Raw genomic sequence first — 26,489 nt, 5'->3', positions numbered from 1 at the left:
ACATATGTCAGGACAATGATGTATTGAGACATCATGGTTGCCGTGGAAACCATAGAAATCATGAAGTCTTGAGCTGGCCCATTTGAGATAGACATGGTGTGGATGTTAGAAGTGTCTCTCTCTCCTTGCCCCCAGCTGTGAAGGGGTTCTCCGACACCACATCTGAAAGTATTTCCATCAGTTCGGGAAAGGAGGTTGGAATAAAACAGGGTAGACAGTATACTAGCAACATCCCTGTTCTGTCTCTTTGACCTAACACCACAACTAATCCCTCAGACCCATATACAATCTTACTAAAAAGAAGACTGAATTTTTACTGGTTTCATGAGCCCTGTTTCCCACCCTACTGACAAGGAATGGTGTTGCACCATTTAGTTTAGTTAATATAGTGGCGCCCAGGTCTTGGTTATACACAAGATCAAAGTATGTGTGTGTTGGTGAAAATATTTCATTTTATTAAAATTCTGTCCATTTCATTAGATGACCACAAGTTTTAGTATTATGCATAATTTTATAAAACACTACTATGCTCCTTGTTAGCCACCCTTTTCCAAAGTAAAAAGCTCTTTTCCTTATAGGGAAGATTCCCCAATTTGCTGGTAATTTTGATTGCCCCCTGTCTCCCACATTTCTAGCAAAGTTACATGCTCTGTCCTTTCCTAGCATGGAATTCATCTTTTTCAAATCAGCTGTAGATTGGGACACTCTTTTCATTGAGCTTAAGCACCTCAATATTTCTTTTTTTAATTATTTTTAACTTTTATTTTGCTTTGAACAGGTACATATAAATATAGACAACCAAAATTACAAATAACAGGTACATATAAATATAGACAACCAAAATTACAAAGGAAAATTTCTTAATAGTAATGGGGAAAAAAACTTTAAAAACTACAAAAATATCAAAGTACATGACACAGAACATAAGCAACTATGGAAAAGATAAAAGAAAAGAAAATAGAAAAATAGGGAGAAAAAAAAAAAAGAAAAAGGAAGATGAGCCTGGGCTCATCTATTGCACACTTCCGTCAAGCTCACAACAGATCATTATTCTTATCAATTATCTCTATCTGCATTCCAAAGGAATCCCTCATCTTGGTATCAGGGAACATTTCTCTATGCGGCATCATTCTAAACATAGCCAGAACTTTCTTGCTGAGCCCTTGTCCCCTAAATAATTATTTAAACATCCCCATTCTTCTTTCACCAATTTTTAAGGTTTATCTCTTATTGCATCTGTCATCTTTGCGAGCTCCAAGTACTCGCACAATTTGACCACCCATTCCTCTTTAGTGGGTGTATTTTTATCTTTCCAGTGTTTTGCCACTATAACCCTTGCTGCTGATGTTGCATACATAAGTAGCCTAGTTTTGTTTTTGGGAATATTATCTGAAACCATTCCTAGTAAAAAATCTTCCGGTTTCTTGCTAAATGTAGTTTTTATCAATCTCTTTATCTCTTCATAAATCATGTTCCAAAATCTTTGTATCTCTAGACAGGACCACCACATATGGTAGTATGTTCCTATCTGTTCCTTACATCGCCAGCACTTGTTATTGTTTGATTTATTTATTTTTGCAAGTTTTACAGGGGTCAGGTACCACCTATAGTACATTTTCATAAGATTTTCCCTTATAAGGAAACAAGCCGTGAATTTTATATTTTTAGTCCATAATTCATACCAAATATTGGGTTTGATCGTATGTCCCAGGTCCCTCTCCCATTTTACTGTAATTTCTTTGATATCTTCCTCCTTTCTTTGCCAATTCAAAAGTAGTTTGTACATTTTCGAAAGTATCTTTTGATTATTATATAAAATATCCTTCTCCAGATAGGATATTTTTTTGTCAAATCCTTTGGTTCTTTTATCCTTTTCAAGGGTGGCTTTTAATTGATAGTACTGTAGCCAGGTTATTCCCTTCTGTTTCAATTTGCTTTATTATCGGATCACTACCTGTTTCCTCTACTAAATCCTTATATGTTAGCCAATCGCTGTTCATATTTATCCTGTGAATCGATTCCATTGGTGACAGCCACCATGGTGTTCTGGTTACTACTGATTTTTTACTCCTCTCCCATACTTCATATAATGCCCTTCTCACAATATGATTTAAAAATCCTTTGTGGGATTTAACCTTGTCATAGCCTATGTAGCCATGCCACCTGTACACAATATCCCATCCCTCCAGATCTAGGACTTCCGTGTTTTTAATTAATATCCAGTCCTTAAACCATGTCCAGCACGCTGCCTCAAAGTACAGTTTAAGGTCAGGGACCGCAAAGCGTCCTTTTTCTTTCAACTCTGTTAGTAGCTTAAATTTTATGCGTGGTTTTTTCCCTTGCCAAATAAACTTGGCAAGGTCTTTCTGCCATTCCTTAAAACACTTTACGCCTCTAATTATAGGTATTGTTTGGAACATAAAAATCATCTTTAGCAGCACCATCATTTTAACTGCGGATATTCTCCCCCACAGGGACAAATTCAATTTCCCCCAAGTCTCTAATTCTTTTTTTATTTCCTTCCACTTCTTCTCATAATTGTCCTTATATAAGTTTATATTCTTATTGGTGATCCAAACACCAGATAATTTACCTTATTGGCTACCTTTAAACCTGTTGTATTTTCCAATTCCTCTTGTTCCAACTTACACAAATTTTTCGTTAATAATTTGGATTTTCCTTTATTCAGTTTGAACCCAGAGACCTTCCCAAATTCTTCCAGTTGTGCAAGCGTTTTTGGGATACTTTCCGCTGGGTTTTCAGTGGTTACGATTACATCATCGGCAAGGGCTTTAATTTTGTAGTATCGAGTTCCTAGGTTAATTCCTCTTATATTTTTATCTTTTCTTATTGCTATTAAAAGTGGTTCCAAGGTGGCAATAAAAAGAAGTGGGGAGAGAGGGCACCCCTGTCTTGTCCCCCTTTCTACGCTGAACTCTTCGGTGATCTCGTTATTTATTAGCAATTTTGCTTTTTGGTTATCATATATCGCCCTAATTCCATTAATTATTTTCTCCCCTATGTCCAGACCTTTGAAAGTTTCCATTAGGAAATTCCATGATACTGTATCAAAAGCTTTTTCTGCATCAACCAATAACATGGCCATCTTTTTACTTGGTTTCATTTCCACATATTCCAACAGGTCAATTAGTATTCTTGTATATGTCTATCCGGTAAGAAGCCTACCTGGTCTCTGCTGATTATTTTGTTTAGAGTCTTTTTTAATCTATTAGCCATAACCCCAGCATAGATTTTATAGTCTATATTCAATATTTCAATATTGAATACACCTCAATATTTCTTTCCAATTATTCACCACAGTCCAGACTCCGTAAGAGTTTATGTAGATGATTTTTTTAGTTGTAATTACTGCATCACAGGGAGTTGGACTAGATCATGGGTAGGCAAACTAAGGCCTGTGGAGGGGGGATCTGGCCCAATCACCTTCTAAATCTGGCCTGTGGATGGTCTGGGAATCAGTGTGTTTTTACATGAGTAGAATGTATCCTTTTATTTAAAATGCATCTCTGGGTTATTTGTGGAGCCTGCCTGGTGTTTTTACATGAGTAGAATGTGTGCTTTTATTTAAAATGCATCTCTGGATTATTTGTGGAGCATAGGAATTCGTTCATTTCCCCCCAGAAAATATACTCCACCCCCCCCACAAGGTCTGAGGGACAGTGGACAGCCCCCTGCTGAAAAAGTTTGCTGACCCCTGGACTAGATTATCCTTGGGATCCCTTCCAACTTTATAATTCTATGAAACATGGTATTGGTGGAAATGGTAAGGCCAGTACAGAGCGGCAGCCATCATATTTGAAAGAAGAAATATTGACATTTCAGCTTTTAAAAACAACATTTTTAGCACAGGAACATTTGTATATGCTATAATGATATAAAGAGAAGGGAAAGAATAAAATTAACATTAGAGGACTCACCTGGCTGCCATCTTTTTGCCAAAACACAGCTGGCTGGGGATTTCCCTTCGTTTCACATGGAAAGGTCACTGTTCGGCCCTGAGCAACAATCTGATCGCGTGGCCTTACCACAAACTGTGGAGGTGCTATGATGTGAGAGGTGAAAATATGTTGTTAAGAAAGAAACATTCTTTGCATCTATATGTAATATATAAAACGGGAAAGGGCTGCAATTATTATTATTTGTTACGGAGAATATAATCTCTGACTTATTAAAAAAAAGACACATTATCTAAAGATAGGAAAAGTAGCCACAAGTTGCGTAAAAGCCAAAGGAATAGCATTTGTAAAAGCCAAAGGAATAGTATTTTTGAAGATTCAGAGTTGTGCCAAAATACAGTTTAGATAAAGGTACTGACAAATTTCCACCCAAATGCATACTAGGATTTCATAAATTACTTGATATTCCACTATTCCTTCCATTTTTTATTTAACCATTTGTAAATTTGTAACATTTTACATACATAAAATTTGCTGCAGTTTTCCATTTGTGTCTTTTATTCTTATAGGCTACCAATATGCATGAACACATTGTTTAAAAGAGCTTGTAAATGGGGATCTAGATACAATCTTTTAAAAATATTAATAGTCTTTTTTGTGCTATGATTTAGCACACATTTGTATTGTTTAAATCATGGTGCAAAAGGAAATCCTGCTGCAAATGTATGGTTTCATTGAGAATCTTTTTGCATGATGCTCTAATCATGTGCATATGTGCTGTGCACTGCCATTTAATCTGTAAAGGAAAAAAAAGACAGTAGCAAATTGAAAACTGCATACGGTTCTGAGATTGATTTTAGAAATTCTCCAAGTTAAAGTAAAAGGCGGGTATAGTGGAATACAGGGCAGAGCCAATCCACTGAATAATAATTAAATGGAATGGGGGAGATTATCTCATCCTTGCTTTTCAAATGTCTTTCCACTTACCCTCTATGGCACTTTTCATTTCAATTAATTTCCTAAGCGTGCCTAACAAACAGCAACAACCCATAGATGACCAAGCAGGAGAAAGCTACAGCATTACTCATCACTTGACATTAACAATATTATTTGATCTCCAGAATACTGTATATCACAATGCAAAGCCACAGTGTGAAAAAACTGTAGAAGACACATGGACTGAAAGCACATTTGCCAAACAGTGTGCGTGTGTGTGTGTAAACATGGGCATAGGTATAAACTACGTGAGGCAGCACTGCTCTTTCTTCTGAAACATAGATTTTTGACACCTTTGTTGTTAACAGTAACTGCAGCTATATTATTAAGCATATATACATCAATTTGTTGATAATAAACATCGTAAGCTCCTTTCCAGAACTTGATTTTATGGATTGGACACTTTAGGCATAAAATAGCCCAAGATCAAAAAGTTTAAAGAACAAATAAAAGTATTAGTCTAAATGTATCAATCAGTATATCGCATACACTCTTATAAGACACTCAGGTGAAGTATGTGATTTTGGAACCTGCAACAGCTGTTGGAAATGTTGCTTCTCCTATGTTGCATATATCTAATAATCTATAATATATCATGTTACAATACCTGTTGAGAAAAATATTTCCTGTGTAACAACCAAGCTTTTTGCTATCAAGCAATTAACATTCATTGCTTCTGGTCCAAAATTAACAGGTCATAGGAAACATTTATGTTTGACATTTCCAAGTTAAAGGCAATGGCTCTAAAAGAAAATATATTTCATGCTTTTCAGAGAATTAGACAAGATTAAAACAACAACCAGCAAGAACAATTAAGATTAGAGGCCTAAGACACTTTCCCCCTAGAAGCACTGTTTGGAAGCAATGTAAATACTGTACACAGTAAATTAGATTTGATTTCTGGCAAATTATGCTTTGATACTATGTTCAGCAAGCGCTGGCTTCAATCAATGTCACACTAAAGCTCTGTTATGCTAATAGCAGCTTGGGAGGGCAAGTTGGCTGATATGGAAATGAGATGGTTGAACATGAATAGAAAGCACAGGCCAAGTACGAGGTGGGTATTGAGATGAGGGGATGGGACCCTAAGGTTAATCACATCATGTTCAGAGTTGTTTTTACAGAGGAAGATTGTATTCTACAGCAGGAATTAAAAGTGAGGCACAAGACAGGAGTTGTATGCATTTTTATGTTACTCAAGACAGTAACAGCAAAACATTCCCCCTCCAACCCCTGAAATGTCGTTTTGTGCCTGACTGAATGGCTTTTAAAGGTCACACAAAGTGATACAGTTATTTTGTAGCTCAAGCTTTGGTCTTGAGTCTTTAAAAGCAGTCCTGCAAGAAATGGTTAGAAGTATTTAAAATGATTTTTTCTGCAGTCCTTATCAGGCTGTTTTTCCCAGCTGGAACTCACCAGAACTGAATTCCAGCACCTCTCAGGTGGGTGCCATTGCCATTCTAAGAGAACAAGGGAGGCATTCATGGTGAGATCTGGCCCGTTTTTCTTGAAAAACAGCACTGGTCCTTATATACTAATCACTAACATAACAAAGGTGTTACTGAATACTAATAAAATTCTCAGGCGTAAGGGTAAAAATGGATCAGCCAGGCAGAAGCTGCATTGCACCACTTCAGTTATTCCCTACTGTAGTCATAAACAGATGTGACGATGAATCAGGTGGTTGCAAGTTAGTAGAGCAAAGTGTGTCACAGCAACCACTGCATTGTTAGGTAGGAAAAACAAAAGGAAGTAGCAAATGCAGGACTCCTAATTTTCTCGAAATCCATTAGAATAGAGAAGACAACTCAATTAATTTAATGGGAGCTCTACATGGTTGTAGCATCAATATATATATACATTTAACTATCATGCCTTGAAATGTTTAACCAGGTTTGTCACAGTGGGATTAATTGGTTGCTAACTGAACTCAGAAAGAAATAAAAATCTTATATCTCAGGCACTTAATGGAATGTAACTTATAAAGAAACCAGAACGACAACATCAACATTAAGGTTTATTTAAATCCAAAACTGACCTTTTTGAAATGTAATTAAAAATTATTTTTGGAAAGCTTACAGTTCAAAAATGGGAGCTCACTTGAGACTTTCATGATTTATTAACACAATGTTTACCTCAAAGGAAATGGTGTATCAAATGAGATCTTTAATTCATGATGGAACTTGTGCCTTCAGGCTGCAAGATCTAAAACAAATACATTCTGAAAGTCCTCTTCCAACTGTAGTTAATTTATTGTCTGCACAAGGACTGGAAGTTTAATTGCTTAAATCTTTCGGCTTTGAGATTCATTACCTTAGTAACCTACTTTTTCTCTATAACTGAAACTGAGCTACTCAATGTACAGTCCTGTGAACCCTGTTCCTAAAACCTCCTTGTTTTGTGTCTGCAGCCTTCATCCACATAATCTCACAGAAAAGCAAAAAGTTCAGAATATTCAAAGGTGAGTCTCTGAGAAAAATAATAATGTTTCCTTTAAAGTTCCATGAGTGATTCAAGTACAGAATTCTCAAAAACCTGAAGTTTCCTTTTGCAGATGGATAAATGAAACCTGGTCTCAACTGTTAAGGGAGAACTGTGCTAAAATTATAGTTTGATGAGCTATGACTTCAACTTAATTGTCTAAAATATATCAGGGATCTTTAGAGCTTTGGTAAAATGTGTAAGGACTGAGTAGCAGGAAAGACTTTACAAGAAAGCAACTCTGGTTGTCTAACAGATCTCATCTATTAAGATGAGTGGCTTTGCACCTACCTATTTGCTCTTAACTACTTATTTACTGAAAGCCTAGCTCCTCCACTGAAATAAGGTTCCCAGAGTGGCCAACAAATAAAGAAGAAGATATTAATTGTGTTTTGGAGTTAAAGTCTATTAGGAATAAATTTCCACTGGATTGTGGCCATGTGTATCTATTAATTATTCACAGATTTTAAAGCAGTGGAATAAATTTCTGCTATACATTACGTGGATGGTACAATGCTTTTATTCTACGTTTTAGTTTGATCTCTCTCATTTAACTTTGCTGCTTTATCACAGTATTTTCCTTTATTTGGATTGTACTCCCAAGACTGTGCAAGATGGCAGTGTTGATGGAAATGTAATAGTAGGTAAGGTATGTTCACTTCACCAACATGCCTCAAAAGAGAATGTTTACTTAGGCTGGTGAAGCAGCATTTCAGCTGGCTTTCTCAATATAAATTGTAGCATATTAATGAAAGAAATTAATCTGGAAAAGTTGAAGTTTCTATTATATAAGCCAAAGTGTAGTAATCTGGCTCCATGACACCAGATTTGTTTACATCAAAAGGGAGCAAAATATCTTTAATTTAGAGGCTGTTAATTATCAAAGAAAAATAACACCTCAGTCTCAGTCATGTTTTCCGAAGTTCAATTTCCTGGTTAGTTCATATGTAAAAAAAAAAAAAGAGAGAGAGAGAGAGAACAAAAAGGGGGGTGGGGAAGTGGTACCCAAAGACTAATATTTTGCTTTTCTATGTTTCAGAACCAACCTATCCTGCTGTTGTACACTTCTCAAAAGTCCCTGTTTCACTCCTCCCTGTTCCTAGCCACAGTGGAAACTACATATCACTAGTTTTGGTTTGTCTTGTCTTCTGAACCTGGGCTTCTGATTTGTTTTACCCAATCCACAAAGAACAAGCAACAAGCCTGGGCTCAGATGACATGTCAAACCAAGACTAGTGGTTTTTTGCTATGAGTGGAAGAGAATCAAAGTGGAGATTTTTGAGCATGGTACACTAGCATGAGGCTCGTTCACATTAGACCATAGTTAAACCTATGGTTTAACATGATGTGCAAACCAAGCCAATGTGATGCTAAATGATGAATGTCTAAAAGTATGTCACCAGCATGAAAATTTAGGAAAACTCTGAATTACAGGATTTGGGGATGTAAAATATCAATATATTTTACAGCAGCCTATATAGCCCAAGTCTAAATAACTTGTGATCCACAAACAACACCTAGCTAATCAGCCATATATATTGGCTCATCAGATGCTTAACAGTAATTATGATGAGGGTAGCCAGCAAAAAACGAAACTTGACTAGCCTCTGGAAGCTGCCATATATGGCTGGGAATCCAAATCTGGCTTGACAGATTAAAAATTGTTCAGTTTCAAACAATAACATGTCAACTTCCTAGAAAAAAAACTTGCTATGCACAGATAGCTCAATTGAGAACACTCTTAGGACTCAGCTACATTTGTAAAGATAAAGCACTTTATATGTGTTATAACACTATGGCACCAGATGGCGCTGTGAAGTCCCGTTTTTCACCAACGGAGCTTCCCTGTATGAAGTTTACAAACTGAATCGCTTCTTTGATGTGTCTACATCTAGCCTTAATCTCAGGTTAAAGCCCCATGTTGGGCAAAAAGATTCCTGTATTGCTAGGGGTTGGTCTAGATGACCTTCATGGTCACTTCAAACTCAACAATTCTATGCTTCTAGAAGTTGCATCTAAGTTTAGGTGGTATATATTACTATCCTAGTCCTGGCCATTGATAATTACTTGTGATAAATTGCCTTCTGAAGGCAAGAAATACATTACATCAGTGCACCAGTTCGCATTAGGAATTACATGAGTGCCCTACTTGCTAGCATTAGTTCAGACAAATGCTCCAGGGTCTAGAATGGTTTCCTGTAGTTTTTGAGACATCGTGAAAGGTATTAATTTTGAGAACTACCTATCTTGGTTTTTAGATTTTGCATCTTTTTCTTTCACAATTCTTACCATCTTCAAATCACTTCTGTCAAAAAGGACATGCCACATAAATGATATCCAAGGGCCATGAGGCTGCCAAAGTCCAAACCAGTGCATTAAAGTGATTAATTTCTTTTTCTTTTTCTGTTTAATTTTGATGGTCACTGTTAAGTCAGTTTTATAATTGATCACATTTGTTTTGATTTTTTTTTTAAATTTCTCATATTTTCCTCACCTTGTAGAGTAATGACATTGATATTTTTGGATCCTCCCCATTGGATGTTTGATTAGAGAATTTTACTTCCAACAAATTAAATTTTCTCATGAAATAGGAAAACTATGGATGAAATTAATGTTCCCCATTAAATTGTCACTCACAGTATTTGGAATAAACTCTTTGCACTGCATCAGTGAGAAATAGGAAGGGGGAAAAGTGTGTGTGAAAATATTAACTTGTTCATCTGGAAAACCCATCTGATGAGTGGAATAACAGAAGCAAATGGTCTAAATAGGAATAAATACCCTGCTTCCAGAACCCATCTGCTGTAAACTCCTGTAGGAAATCTTTTCAAAAGCTTAAAATAAAAAGAACAGCTATTTCAGAGATGAGCAATACAGTTATTACTCATAATGTTTTGATTTGCTAATGGGAATCTGGTACAGAGCTGTTATATTCACCAGCTGCCATCTACCTCAGGCAGAACCATGCTTGACTTTGCATATGTACAGTCAGTACCATATGCTAGGAATGGCTTGCTTTGACCGAGCAGACAGAAATAATTCAAGCTTAAATTTTCACGCCTGTTCAAAAAAAGGATATGACACTACAGATAAAAACTTAAATATCTGAAACCATCAACAACATTGCAATCACCACAGGAATTCTACATTTGAAAAAGCCACATTAAAAGTACCGGTAACATATTTATTTCCGTTCCACTTGAAATACTGTAAAATGAAAGTAGAGATTTCAGAATCTTTATAATCTTTCATTTTTAACAATGATTTTAAACAGTGTTATCAAGTTTCATTAAAAAGGACTGAAAATTCTGTATGCTCACCTAGAAGTTACGCTTCCACTGAACATCAGATGTAGGACACTTGCGTAACCCAGGCACTTCAGATACAAATTTAGTGCTCCATCAGAAAATAAAATCAAAATTGACAGTGATTCTGTAATATTAATGGTACTTAATTCAATTCTGTATAAATATTTTTCCAACAGTAGTAACAAATTATTTTATTTTAGAGATCATATGGAAAACATAGACGCAGAACTTTCAGACCTTTTTATGCAAGGAAAATAAATACAAAATTGAAGGCATTTATCTAAACCCCACTTATGATTGTCCATTTCATAGATTTCAGTGGGCTAGACAGGCTCTTGAAATTATAATCTGGACTTTGGCCATTAGGATACAATGTAAAACATATATAATTACTGACATCAAAACAGAGTGCAGCTTCTTTTTTCAAAACAACAATTGAAATACTTCAATAGACAATGATTCATTTAAAAAGAATCACAATTCACTACACAAAAGCTGTATACCGAACAGAGGACACACAATGATTTGCGTAAGTAGGAACACTGGATGATTAAGGTCTAGGTATTAATCAAGGACAGTCAAGACTAACTGGATAATCAAGGTCCAGAACAAATTCAAAACATTTTCTCTAACACATTGCTTTGCCTATTAGATATGTAGTAGTTAATAACTACTGAAGATAGTCCTACATGGTTAGAAAATGAAAGATGAAGAACTGTATGAAACCATGCTAAAATGGATAGAATGATGATTACTTACCAACAGGGCGAGCTGGAGACATTACAATGGTGTGGTGATAATATAACAAAATTAAAAGAAAAAATAAAGAAAGTTTGTCAGAATGCATGATATGTAATGTTATGCTTTAACTGTGGATACTCATTTGAACACTAAATTCTCATATATTAGCCATAGTTAAATGCCTCTTGCTGTTATTTAAGTTGCAGTTATCAGAAGCTTTTTGTTCCTGCATAGAATTTGATTTTTTAAAAGTAAAGTAAAGCAAGCTGTCTGGAATCAATCATATGAGCAACACTTTTGATAGGTTCATATGCCATCATCAAATGCCATTGCTAATGCTTTATTGAAGTAAAGTAGTTCTACATTAGCCCAAACTTTTAGACCCTGATGAATACATCATCGAAAACCATAGACTGGCAAATGTCAATCCAATAAAATAGAAGCATCACTGTATGATTTAAATACCAATTGAGTTTTAAGCATGGCTGATCAGGACTGCAGTACAGGCTGGAGAAAAGCCCAAGGCACCATTTTTCCTCATTCAGTAATAGACACAAAGGATCATACTACATCCCTTTTCCAATCATTGACAGACCTGATGAAAATATAACATTACTCCCAATGGTCATAGGAATTTCAACTCAGATGTCCCAAATTGCTGCTTAGATAATTTCTAGTTTCTTTTAAAAATGTGGGAATGATCGACAAATTATTTCTGCTTCAGACTGATACTAAGATTGAAAGTAGTTGCTTCAACAAATGATTTCATTCTAGCAGAATACTGTCGTTACATTAGAGTTGTTGGGGGTGAGTGGGATCTGTCACACCTGCTTTTACTCAACATATTTTAAGGAAGAGTTCAGAGGTACACTGGGTATTTTTGGTAGGTTAAATATAGGAGAGAGGAAACAGACGTAATGTTACTAACCAAATTAGTAAAGTTATATTGTTAACTGCTCCCCCCCCCCCAATTTAACTTCGTTAGATTTAGGCAGCAATCCTATAGTCAGTGTTTACCTTAAAGTACCTTCTACTGAGTAGACATGTATAGAATATGCCTGCAAGAGGACCAAATCAGACTTTTGGAACTTAATATGTTGTGACATCTTTTGAATATAATAATTTTATTTATTGTTATATTCTGTGCTTTTTTCAGGGACGACGACACAGGGGTACACATACCCCTAAATGTTTTGTGAATCTTTGTATTTTTGTCCATTTACTGTATTTATTTTTCCAGATTTGAACTATAAAATGATGATTTTCTTGAGCCAAAATGAGAGTACCCCTAAACTGTTTTTTTGGGGGGGAAGCACTGGTTATATTTATATCTTTTATTTCCCTCATTCCCCATTATACTATCACTATATTTTCCCCTAAATGCCCAAGGAAGAAATTGCACCCTGCAGACTTACGAGTTGACTCTGCTTAGAGGTATTTCCACCAGCTGCTGGAGAGACCAGGAGAGCATTGGGAATGAGGTGATAGTAGAAACAAATTGGCCTGAACTGTGGGCTGATTTATGGACTCCTTGGTCCCTAGAGCCATACATTCAGAACTAATGGGACCTAGCAGGGTGCCATTGACAGGTCAACCCAAGGGGGAAACACCAAAGAGAATGTCATCTTGGGAGTTATGATGGGGACAACGACGGAGAGTGTACCACACCTTTACATTAGTTAAAGGGATCACACATGACAGAGGGCCATCCAACCTCTGCTTAAAAACCTCCAAGGAAGGAAAGTCCATCACTTCTTTTGGGAGTCTGTTCCACTGCTGAACATCTACCATCAGGAAGTGTGAAACAGTTGTGAAAAAGACAAATTCTTTCCTAGGGATCATTATGAAAGGAACTGAAAATAAAACTGTCAATATCACAATGCTGTCATACAACTCTATGGCGGAAACAGATTTGGAATACCTTCTATACAGTTCTGCTTGTCATATCTCAAAAAGGATATTGTAGAGTTGAAAAAAGGCTCAGGGAGGGCAAAAAAATGATCAAGGGGAAAGCAACGTCCCTGGGAGGAAAAGGGAGTTATGCATGGCAAAGTTATGCATGGCAATGAGAATACGAATGAAGAAAAGCTTTTATTTCTCTCTCTGAATATTAGATGAATATTAGATGAATCAGGACAGATAAAAGGAAAGTATTTATTCATTCTTAAAAAGAGAATTAGACAAATTCATGAAGGATAAGGCTATCAGTGGCTACTATGCACAATGGCTATGCTCTGCCTCCACAGTTGCAGATAGTATGCTTCTGAAACCACAGGATGGGAGAATGCTCCTACAGTTTTCCCATGGGCATCTGGTTGACCACAGTGAGAACAGGATGCTGGGACAAGATGGGTCATTGGACTGATCCAGCTGGTTTTTCCTATGTTATTCTAATTAATAGTTGAGGGTTCCTATACCCTATTTAGCTTTTTTTAAAAAAATCCTAGCTTGGCTTTCAAGGATTGCCTTTTATCTGCTAACGTTTGTCAGCAAAATGGAAATCTTTATGCCAAAGCTGCATATAGAAAACACAGTCCTTCCAAAAACTGTATTCCCTGTTTCAGCCTCTGCTGTCTACTGGAACAAATACTAGGTTTTGAGGACAGCAGGCTAAAAGCAAGTATTTATTTATCACCCTTGGTGTTAAGTTGTGGGTGAACATATCAGACGACACAGCAATTCTTCAAACAGCTCTTGTTTATTCACAGGCAGAACAGAACTGAACTGAAGGGTTCAGCCAGCCTGCTTATATAGAGCTCCACTAGAATGCAACAGTAACGATTTTCTATAACTATCCAATCACTGAACGTCACTTTTGATCCCATATTTGCATATGTGGACCTGAACTATCTACAGTATCCCCCTGCTGGCCCAGGGTGAGAACTTCAGTACATAACACTTGGTGAACTCAAACACAACTACCAGCAGGTACAGGATATCCTGAGCGCAGCAAGTAGGTCAGAGAGTGAACAGTTGCTGGAAGCCCCTTATACAGTACATCAATAAATTCCATCACCAGAGTCAGAAGTTTTGCGGGTGACTGTCATTTCGTAAGTTTATAGGAAGTTGTATGTCTTTTTTCCTCTATCCATTGGCTCTTTGAATAAGTGGTTCATCTTACATTGATACAGGATCATTAGTAAAGATGAAGGTAAAACATGGATAAAATGGCGAGAGGGGGGACAGTATATGAATGCAGAGTTAGTAAGGCTGCTCATGAAAAATATTTCATACTTATGCATTATTGGAACAACATTATTGGGTGAGCAGGCAATGAAGCGTAGCTGACAGGGGCAGAAATACTACATAAGTAAAATGCCTGGTCTCATTGAAGCCAATCAATACGAGACAGCAATTCTATGCTCATTTACTTAGGAATAAGTTCAACTGAATATACCAGAATTTATTCTGAAAGTAAATAAGCATAATACGAGGTTAGTGGAAGAAGGCACACCACCACAGTCCCCCTTTTAAAAAGTGTCCTAGAGACTGAAAGATCAAATCATTATATTATATACACAAGGAATATTATTTTTGTTAGAGCCATAAAAACAATGGGAGTTTGACAATGCAGCTTTATATGCAAAATTTCCAGTCTCCTGACTTCAAACATTATATTTCTTGGCTTTTTAAATGTTCTTTTATATATCTGATGTTCAACATATACTTGCAATGCAGTGTCTTCCATTGTACTGAATAAACACTCTGCCTATGGTTAGTTAAATTAGAAAGGGTGGGGTGGGGGGAGAAAGATAATGAGATATCTTCTTTCATGTAGGAAAATCAATTAAATTATATATATTCTTTTTTCACCTTAATTTGCTCAAGTTCAGGCTCCAGTGAGTTCAACAGATTCCTCCTTGTCCCCTTTGTTCAACTCACTACTCATATAACTATGCTAAGCTTCAGCCTAAAGAAATTGTTGGTCTCTCCAGCATGTGCCCTGGCTGATATTATGAGGAAATATGAAGTGTGGAGCTGACTAGTGTAGTGACTAGTTTTCTTATTTCCACAAAAAAAGGAAGGAATGGGCATGATGCTATTTTCTCCGGAATGAAAATCTATTGCCTGCTTTTCTCAAATTACAAAATGGCAATCTATACATAAAACATAGTTTGTACATGAACATGTTTTGCAGCTTAAAACAAAAACTTATTATCTAAAGTGAGTATTAATAGTAATATTTTAGCAGCTGGATTACCACAAAACCTCTCTCTTTTATCAAATCTGGACAACTCCTCTCCCTCACTGCCTGCAAAGGCACTAGGTTAACTTCCCCCCCTTTTTTGTTCCAGATTCATCAAATCAAACTGAACTGTGTCTATGTATTAAATGATGGAAATGGAAACTGGCGTTTCAGGTCAGTTGACCTCTGTTCTAATAAAGCAATCCATAGAGGCTTTGATCATCTGATTTAATGCGTATGAAGGAGAAGGAACACTGATAAAGCTAAAAATGTTTTTATTAACCTTTCACAGCTCTACTGAACCTTCAGCACACGCTGCTAAATTGTGAAATAGTGTCTGAGTGATATCCATCCATCCATGGATAAGGGTATATCTAACAAACACACAAACAGATACACACAACTTATTATAATATATATTACAGGTATATTTATATGCTGCCTATAAATATTTAGATTAGTGTTTCCATATTGGACTCACATCACTGATAGTCCACTATCACTGCTGAGGACATATATCCATGTGCCTTATGATTTTGCAAATGCTTCAACATGTGTGCAGGTTTCAGGAAACTGTACTGAATCTCCAGGTCGTTGTAATATTAGTGTGCTGGTAGATCCTGGAAGGAAATAATAGTTCACCCCAACTGGATTCATCCTCTGGATTTAAACAGTACATCTCCCAAAGAAGTTCACACCTGGCTATGTAAAGCAAGGCAATCAGAACCAGGCAAACATCTGCGCTAAGTGGAACTTACAGACAGCAAGACTTGAGAGCAAGTTATTTGTTGATCTACAGTCTGTTGCCCAATGAGGACACCCTTTGGCCTCCAAAAGGATATGTATTTGGTGTTCCTCAATATTTCTCAATTCTGCCACACACACCCTTTTTCTTTCTCTCTAGCATGAAAATTTACCATTTTTTCTGTAGCCTGCTATCACGATTCTCCCTTTTTCTAAACCAGTGGTGGGGAACTGGATCTCCCCTACCATTCCATGGGCCAAATCTGAAAGGTGGGAAGGGCCACTCACCCATCAATCACATGTTGTCACAATGACATCAGGTGATGTGGTGTTTTGAAGCAGAGCTTCAAAGCACAGCACATTGCTCTTTGCAATTACAGGGTACCTTTAAAGTCTGCAGCATCATGGCATCTCTTGAATGCACATGCTCACGCACATACACTTCTCCCTTAAGCTAAAACAATTTCTCCCTTTCTTCATCTTAGATTTTCTATTCTGGCATAGAAAAGAACTTTAGATTTTTGTCTGAAAAGATTTCCATGGCTTATAAGGTTAGAATAATGTGCAATGTACTAGTTTGAGCATCTGCTTACTATGTTAATTCTTCCTAATACAACTCCTAAGCCAACAATTAACAACGAATACTGGGAAGTACGTGTGTTTTTGTGTTTACCACTTTAATACTTTTTTCTGCTTTTCATGATGTGTGAAAGGTAAGAAACACAACTTTCTACATGCAAGTTAACTAGAAAGGATAATTATTACAAAACTGTTCTTTGCACCCTTACATTGTGAACTCTGTGCATATTGGAATCACCACAGAGAGCAAAGAACAAACAGAGTATAAACCCAAAGAGTTGGATCTCAACTTGTGTCACACTTGGAGCAGACCTATAAGATCAATGGGACTTAACTTAGGCAGTAACTTAGGAGTTTTAGCTTTCTGGTAGAGCACACAATTTGCACATTCCATGTTCCACCTTTTGCATGATGACTTAAAATATATATATTGTACAAAGAAGTACTCTGCTTCAGATTCTGGAGAGCTGCTGTTAATTAAGCAGAGTACTGGGGTACTGGGCTAGAGGGCTATTTGTTTTACTCAATAATGCACCTCCTTAGCATTCTGATGACTATTCTAAAAACAATCTTTAATCAATTAATGACTAACGGCAGTAGAAAGGATATTTTTTAAATAAATAAACTCTTACAAAATTATATACAAGAAAAAGCTGTTTTTAAATAGATATATTTGAAATCTAGCCACAATTATTTTGATTTAAAATCATTGTATTTGCACCATTTTAGAAAACAGAACCACACTATATTGCAGTCCCTTTCCCATAACCCAACACTTACCTCGAACAGTTAGTGTAGCAGAGGCTTCAACTTTTCCAACTCTGTTCTCCGCTATGCATGTATAGGTCCCCTCATCTGTGCTCATCGCCTTTTTAATACGCAAGGTGTAGTCATCTTTGATGTCGTATCTGCATTTGAAACAGAGAAGATGAAAATCACTGCTCGGCTTAATGTCTTACCTGGAATATACCATCCTTATTCTATCTTGGATATATCTCTGGAACATAATTTATTATGTGGAATTAGATAATTCCACTGAACATTAATCTTCATGACACTTTTATTGCACCATGCATTACTTAAAAACTTTACAGCCATAAAATTAGTATTGCTATGTTCATGCGGTATCAAGGCTTTATTAATAATATCAGTCACTCTGCCCTTGATCTGGAGCACTATGATAAAATAGAGCTAACACGCATCAGTTATCAATATATGACATTCCAGGTTTACCCTGAATCTAAGTACATTACTGCATGTTTCACTTCTGGCCTTTAAAATGTTTCATCTCCATAGTAAACTGCTAACAAAGTTGACAGTATCTTTTCTGGTGTGGGGAATATACTGATTTAAACTAACATAGTAAATAAAAAATATGTAGGGAAAGCCATAGTCAGCGGTAAAGAATCTGCTTTGCATGCAGAAGGTCCCAGGTTCAATGCCAGGCATCTCTATCTAGGGTTAGGAATATCCTCTATAAGAACACAAGACAAGGCTGCTGGATCAGGCTGAGAGTCCACCTAGTCCAGCATCCTGTTCTCACAGTGGCCAACCAGATGCCTGCGGGAAAAACCCTTAGGCAGGAATCGAGCACAAGAGCACTCTCCCTTCCTGTGGTTCCAGCAACTGGTATTCAGAAGCATTACTGCCTCCAGCTGTGGAGACGGAGCATAGCCATTATTGGCCTTTGCCTCCATCAGACTGTTCTTTTTGTTCTTCAGTCCCTTTTCTCTGCTTATACCAAGGACTCTGTACTTTCCAATATAATGGGGGCTGGAGATACAAGACGAGAGAATTGGCAGATTAGAAGGGAGAGTTCTTAACTCTCTCTCATCTCCAATTTGTACATTCATGGTTTCCTCTGACTTTGTAACAAGGCTGGGGAATCTACATGGTGGTCAACATGAGCAGTGCCTCTCAGGGAGAAAGTGGTCTACAAGTGCCTCTCTGCTTCTGCACTGATGTGAGAGAACCACAGGGAAACCTGTCCTTCTGCCCTGAAACTTTATTTTTGTTCTGCAAGTAGGTACAGTTTCAAGTAAGTTTAATGTTAAATAGTGTTTTTTAATGGTTAGTGAGGAAACTTCTCACTGGCAGGTACCAGAGCTAGAAACAATACAAGAAGCTGCCATGAATTAAGTAATTTGCCATTCTGATTGGCACTCATCAACAGGAAAAACCTTACTATGTTCATTAGACTAAGCACAAGAGCAGCAAATGGAAGTATCAAATTTCCAGAAACTGTTGATATGCTATTGTCAGAGGTTATAATTAGTATTGCTATTCTTTTTTAAAAAAAAAATATTTTTTTCATAGAGAGCAAGCAGTGAAAATCAGGACCGAAATTATTTCCTTTAGTTTTCTTTAATGTTAAGACTGACTACAGTGGAATTGAAAATACAGAGGCAAAAATCTAAATCTGCAGATCACAATAAAGCTTGGCCATTTCATATCTGAAGAACAATTCCCACCCTTCTAAGAGTACAGAAAGGTGGCTAGCATATACCTAGACAGTCAAAAGGGTATAACTGACTTGAACTTTAATGCAGACAATCTTGGATACAATTCTGACAATCAGCTTTGGGCTGCAGCTGACTCATTCCCACTTCATCTCACTGATGTACTGGTTCTGGCATGCCAGCCAGCTGCCTTGTAAACCTCAGCAGACTTCATGTTCGCACCTATCAATCATGCAATTGTGCAGAGACTGATGGGTGTACAAGTTATTTATGTAGCATGCCAGGACAGAGAGTTAGCCACAATGATAATCTTGAATACCAGTATGGAGATTATAGAGTAAATGTGCCCTTAGAGTGGTCAAATCAGCAGCTATTTTGAGAAGGAACACCAACTCATTGCATTCTAGCCTGCAAATTATCAGTGGGTTTCTAGACCACCCTGAAAAAAGCATGCTATCTAAGAGCAGCCAGTGTATAGCAAGGCTCATGAGATATTGCAACCATCTGTTCTCCTAAAGAATTGATGTAGTGCCCCATAGTCATCTGTTCTACTCACACTGCCCACACAAGTCATCATGGTTCACTGATAATCTATGACAGGTGAAGCAAGAAAATAAGAGGTTGGAAGTTAATTGGCTCTGAATATGCTGTGCAAAGGAATAATGTGAAATGGAAGGTTACATTTACGTATTTAAGTGACTTGTAGGGAAAGAAAATGAAAGACATGTTGAGTTTAGCTTCTCTAGGTAAAATACCATAATCCAATCGACCTTTATGGTACATCAGTATAGGCGCTGATTGTAGTCTGAACCATATAACCAACTTGTCATATGACAACCATATGACAGTCCTTGTTGGAAGCCCTTGTTGTAATGAACTGGCCCTTTAAACTCAGCCAATTGGTTGGCAGTTTGAGATCATTGTCTGCATGTGAGAACTCATTCAGAGGTGGAACTAGCACCACATATTACCACAGACATATTGGCATATTCTGTGGTTACTTCATGAGGGGGGGGGGGTAGTATAGAATTTGCTCCGCACACAAGCAAATGAAAGCTCAAAAGTAGGTACCTACTAGCCATTGTGCTTCTTGTTTCACCAACAAACTTTTCAAATAAGTATGATGTATCTGATCACCTCCTTACATTAGCACTAGTAAAGACCACATTAACACTAGTGAGGACCATTGATATTAACCACTATTATTGTTGCTGTATTTTTCTCCTACTCTTCTTTCAAGGAGCTCAAAGCAGTGTAAACAGAAACTAATAAGAGCTCTAGAAAAGCAAATTTGATCACGAGAACAGCAAGAACTGAATTCTGATCACATCTCTCTCACATTTCTTTTTCTTGTGTCCTTACAGTATTTCTACCCCTCTATAGATTGGCTTACACTCAGCAAAAAGTCAAAAATATCTTAAAATGCGTAGTTGTAAGAAGCAATTGCTAATGCCATATACAGTTATTCCTTTTCTGAAGTAATAGCTACAGATAGTCTGCTTTTCATTAAGCAGAGGGGAAAGCATACATGAGAACAGATGAAAAAACATTACTGGTTAGGAAATTCTTAAAGAAATAGGGTGATTTTGATTTTGAAATTTGACAGTCTCTGGCTCTTATGAATGTAGTCTTTGTTGCTGGTTTGATTAACGACAGTTGTACAAAAGTGTGCTGACAGTCCCTGCCATTGAGACACATTTCCCCCCCAGATATGAAGCACTGCTGAAAAATGCAACCCAATCAGATTTGGCCCATGGACAACATGTGCTATCATCACTGTACCGTGAATTGAGATTGATTGGTAACCAGCTGTGACAAAGTGGGGGGAAAAGAGCTTTGTATTTTTCTTGGAGGAAGAACTAGAAAACTTAATTGTGTCAAAACCATTACCATCTGTAGGTGAAATAATGATTAAAATAAAACAAGTTAATCTACAATATCTAAAATTAGCTTAGATACAAAAATCCTTGCTTCATACTATTACAAAGCAGTGGATTTTCAAAGTCTAAATTGTCTTCATATTTTTTGTATGTATTTCTGATCCCATCACAGTGAGTGGCACCTTGAGCCTATATCCTGACGGCCCATTTTTCTGTGTCATTATAAATATAATAAAGTAGCAGTTCTGCACTCACTTCCTTGGGAGTGTGCCCCATTGAACTCAACAGAACTTACTAAGCTGCTGCCTGAGTGCTGGAAGAAAGAACTCCCTGCTGCATGGCCCATTTCCACCTGGCCTAGGAGGCGGAGCCCACACTCACCCTGAACAGCTAAAAGGCTCCTGGGAGGCCAGAGGGACACTGCTGGAATAACTCTTGGGTTGGGACAACTGGATACAATGCTTTAAATGGTTCTAATTTTAGTTCCTCTGTTTCATTTTTGTCGGGTTGGTGTTGGTTAAATGTTTAGTTGGGGTTGGCTGTTACTTTAATTTGGGTATAACTGTAAACTGTTTATTATTGTTGTTGTGTTTTATTGGTTTGTTTCTTGCTTGTGTAGGATATCTTGTTTTTTAGTGTTTGATGTTTTGTTGTGTTTTATATGTTGTAAGCTGCCCAGAGTGGCTGGGGAAACCCAGCCAAATGGGCAGGATATAAATAAAAAATTAGTAGCAGTAGTAGTATATGTATAGATAGCACTATAAATAAATGAATTGTAATATGTTTAAATACCCCATAGAAATTAGGAAACAGTACCACAAAGATTCAGAATTCAGTGTTTCTAGTATGGTTTGTGCAGTTCTGACAATAGTAAAAGGGTATGGGACAGGAACAAGAAATAAACATGTTATCATATAGGATGTCAGGTTTGTTCTTTAGCAAGTGGGGCTTGTGTTCTGCACTCTTGAAATATGCACGACCAGATGGGATTGGTTTCACTTGGGAGCTCCAAGTTGAGCTGAACCCTGACAAAAGAAAGGGATTATAATCAGAGCTGATCAGCTGATCAGCGGTGATTAGCTTTCCAGAACTCCAGAGTACTGTAGCTGATCCCTGCTGAAAGTGTGGCTTGGGGACAGTGACAATCAGCAGACCAGTGTTGACTTTAAGTACCACATGGATCAGCTGGTATCTTCCTTTGCAGCGTGGCTTGAACTCAGCTATAACAGTCTTTCATTTAAGCAGCCTATCATTAATACTTCAATCAGTTGTACCAAATGGTTGTGCAAACAGAAGGCAGCTTGTGCAGTCAGATTTCCCCCTTCACTCACATTCTTTCCCTGATTCCTTTGTCTTGCCTAATAGTGCATGCCAAAGGCTCCATGGGAAAACCACATGGCATGGGGGAGAGGGACAGCCCTATGTAGCATATGTTGCAGAACTTGGAAAGGGCATTTTAAAAAGGAACCTGTTCCAGTTCAACATGTTCAAAAAGGAACCTATTCTAGTTCATGTTTGTCCTTTTACAAAATGAGCTCGTTCCACTCGTGTTCCAGTTATCCAAATTATCCTTCCCCCCCCCCCCCGGCCTTCAGCTTTCGCAATGTTACAAACTGTTGTACTGTGGTATAAAATATACTTAAGAAGACTAACAAAGCATCAAAACATACACGCAGTGGAATGTTGTGAGGATACAGATTTAGTGGGCGTGGGCAGAAGTTATATTGTGCAAGTGGTCATTCAACTTCGTTGAAGCACGAACATGTTGTTTGCAAAATATGGCAAAAGAGGGAATTCACCTCTCTTATGTGAAGATATAACACACAAAACTGCATGTTAACTGAGTTGGCCGGAAGTAAAGTGGTGGTTTGTGTAAAAATAAATAAATCTGCATTTGTTTTTTATGGAGATGTCATTGAGGGGCCTGATCCTGGGGCTCCACAGGAAAACAGATGGGGCTTTGGATCCAAGGCTGCTTCTTACCCACACTTCCCCTGAGTCTACTACTCATGGTAGCTCTACATCCATAGAGCTTCTGCAGTATAAGGTATGTTCCTTTGTGGAGTGGAGGTGTTCCTCCTGACAGCAGAACTTATCTCTATGAGAGTAGAGTCACCTTTGCCTCATCCTACCCACCTTCAGCCAGCAGCTCTTGAGATTGCTTTTTAAGCCTCTAAATTCCTATTTGAGTGGTGAGGTCATTGCCAAGTAGTAGCAACCTTATCAAGACTTTTATTTATTTAGTTGCTGGTCTCTTTACCAAAAGAATAGTAGTGTTCATAAACTGTTAAAGCTGCCAGATGAGATTTATGAATGCGCCAACCAAGTATATTCCCTTCTTTGTACTTGAATTAGTTTATTTCTTGTTGTTATAAGACACAATAAAGTATAAGCAATATCCATCATGCCCTAACCAATTATAGCGGTTACCCTGCAAAGGTTAAGAAGTTTCAACTCTTGCTATCATTACACTACATATTTTTATAGAACTTCTGGTATTTTTTGACTGAAAACCTTATTGGTTGCTAGTAGAAATTAAAGCATATTCAAAGCAGTTGGACTTTTCCAATGCAAAACATATTCAAAACAGTTGGACTTTTGGAGTGTAAGTGGGTGTAAGTAATTTCTTGGAGTGGAGTGGAATGTGTGTGTGTGTGTAATCTAAAAATCAACTGTTACACTTATTGCGCAACATTGCCTGAAGTTCCAAAGACACACTTGGAATGTGTTGGATGAAAGCTGACTTTCTCAGCTTGAAAGCAAGAGATTATATGTCTTCTATACATTTTTAATAATGCTTAAATTATGTACAAGCAAACTAAAACATTTTATTGCAGTGTTCAAAGATGAGCAAGCAAATGCAACGGTCATAAACATTGTTAATAAAAAGTGAAAAGCATTGATGGATAATATGGTAAAAATTATTATATTAAAAATAAGGAAAGCTAGAAAGGAGTAGAAAGATAGCAAACCACCACTATACAGTTGTTTTGAAACACTACATAAAATAATTTGCCATATAATAGTTGGTATCAACCATCATCTTCACTGGCATTGACAACTAAGATAACATAAAAGTAAATCCAGTAGAAACTGAACCATTCTTTCCATCATTTTAGCAGATGGAAAGAATAGTTGCTCTTTGTATCAGAGTTGAGGCACATTTATCCGACAGCTTGTATTACCTTTTCTGTATTGTAATTCAACCCTCAAGCACTGGAACGTGAAGACTTAGAGCATCTCAGCATGTAACAAAAATCTCAGCATATAACACAGAAACTGAATTCTCTTTGAAGAAATGAGGAAAACAGAAGATACTGGCCATTTTTTGCTTTTTAAAAATGGAAACATTATCAGAGTTGAACAGCTGGGAACAAGTCAAGGAACAAACATACCTTTTGTTGACTGTTTTGTTTTATTCTGTGTTGGTTTTAGCATTAGCTATTATAGTTTTGGAAGTGAAATTAAGTTAAATGTCTTCTAATCTTCATTTTCTACTGACAAAAGATGGATTAGTATATCAGAGGGGAGGTATTCTATCCTAGGCCTTGTAACATTCAGAACGATTATCTCGTTGTAGGGTACTTCTGGCAAGATGCAGATTTCTATGATTATTGAACTTCATAATTAGCAGTTCAGTGCCCAGCTATATATGCACCTCTTCTAGCTAGAAATAAGTTTTAAAAATAAAGGGATACATTTTTAAGAAGCAGAACATGTGGCAGTAATGTTGTTGGCATCCGTCTGACTCAAGAAACAATGAAGTGCACCTCCAAGGGCGAAGTCAAACCACTGGAGAATCACAGCACCTGCTGTGGCTGTAGAAACTGCTATCTCATAACTGCTGCCTCCTGCCCTGATTTTGCTGTGTTAGCAGCACTGAAGTGCTGCGTTTGGGCAGTGTGTACGGAGGTCCTGGGCTGCCCAGACAGCAAGACCCCTCCTCTTGGCCTTGCTGATGTGGTCCAAAGGAAAGCAGAGCAACACATTCGGCATGTTCCTTGGCTGCAGGAGTTGGCAGAAAGAGGTGTACAATACACCATCCAACCACCTTAGGTATTCCACTCCGGATTTGTGTACGGTTTACTCCTTAGCCTTTTCTTCTCCTGAAGATGTCCCACAAGGTAGCGCTTATGGATTTTTCCTTGGGGTTTATTCCTGGAGCCTCTCTCACAGATGAGTTTAGCCAGAGGGCTGTGGAGGTTTAGGATCAGAGTTTTCCTTTCCTACCTTCCCAAGTTGATGAGCCCTATCTGCTCTCATGCCCTCCTACAGAATGTGCAGTAACTGCCTTCTTGATCACTGGACCCACTATTGGTCTCGTCCATTCAGTTCACCAGAGCCTGTCTTCGCATGCAAGGGAAGTCTCAGACTCGCCAAAAGTTTGAGACCCATTGGCTACCCTCACCTAGATTAGCCAGCCTGTTGAAACCATTCCCAGACTGTGGCATATCCTATGTTGACAGCTTCTAGGAGTCACAGGTGAGAGCTGAGCGCAGGGTGGGGACCAAAGGTGGACAAACTATCCCAGATGGATGAGGATGTGTCCCCCACCAGAAGTACTATCCCTTCCCTTACACCCTGATAATTTTGTTGTCTAGTTTTTAACAGAAAACTTTGTATTGAAGCTACCTTTAACCTCTCCAGATGTACATAAGAATAGCAATACAGTAGTTTTTCCTTTCATTGATCAGTGGTTCAGATAATCCTTTTGTCTTCCCCATGCCTCTCATAAATGGAATTAATCTTTCCTTGATGGTAGCACAGGAAACAAGAAAGCACAACAGATTTAGGCAGAGATGATACTGAAAGTGCTATACTTAATACAAGAAATCACCTTTTCCCTCCTGTCCCTTTATTTAAGTTGGTTAATTGTTATTAATTAAAATTGAAAATGTGCTGATGTAACCAAGGATTAGATCCCTCATGCCACAGAGAAAAGTCTTACTTCTAATTAATTTGCAATACACATAGGGCTGCATTTAGTTGCAATCTGTGCTGTGATTAACTTGACTAAAGCACATAGCATTATAGTGTGTTATTAACTCATATTTCATTGAAAGGTCATTTTCCCCTTGGTTGTGTCTTGTAGAAGCTTCAGTTAAATACCCAAGCATTTAATGCACAGGATATCAAAGTTTCTTTGTTGTGTACACTTAGCATTTTTAAAAAATCAACTCCATAGTTTCTTAACTACC

At 37.5% G+C, this 26,489-nt stretch overlaps 1 protein-coding gene across 29 annotated transcripts in view; it reads right to left on the bottom strand.

Annotated features, from left to right (window-relative positions):
- ROBO2 (roundabout guidance receptor 2) overlaps positions 1 to 26,489 on the bottom strand; it is an 800,601-nt gene that overhangs the window by 119,972 nt on the left and 654,140 nt on the right. For 19 of the 29 annotated variants that reach the window (XM_083735907.1, XM_083735912.1, XM_083735908.1 and 16 more), the window contains exons 6-8: positions 17,733 to 17,860; positions 11,462 to 11,473; positions 3,939 to 4,063 (exon numbers count right to left, since the gene is read on the bottom strand). In XM_083735907.1, the coding sequence (XP_083592033.1) occupies positions 3,939 to 4,063; positions 11,462 to 11,473; positions 17,733 to 17,860 (265 nt within the window). The remainder of the gene's footprint in view (positions 1 to 3,938; positions 4,064 to 11,461; positions 11,474 to 17,732; positions 17,861 to 26,489) is intronic. The other 10 variants (XM_083735918.1, XM_083735909.1, XM_083735911.1 and 7 more) reach the window with 1 other exon arrangement.

Source organism: Podarcis gaigeae (assembly GCF_964106915.1).
Source record: "Podarcis gaigeae genome assembly, chromosome: 4".
Classification (NCBI taxonomy): Eukaryota; Metazoa; Chordata; class Lepidosauria; order Squamata; family Lacertidae; genus Podarcis; species Podarcis gaigeae.
This window is presented reverse-complemented; position numbering and strand designations above follow the sequence as displayed.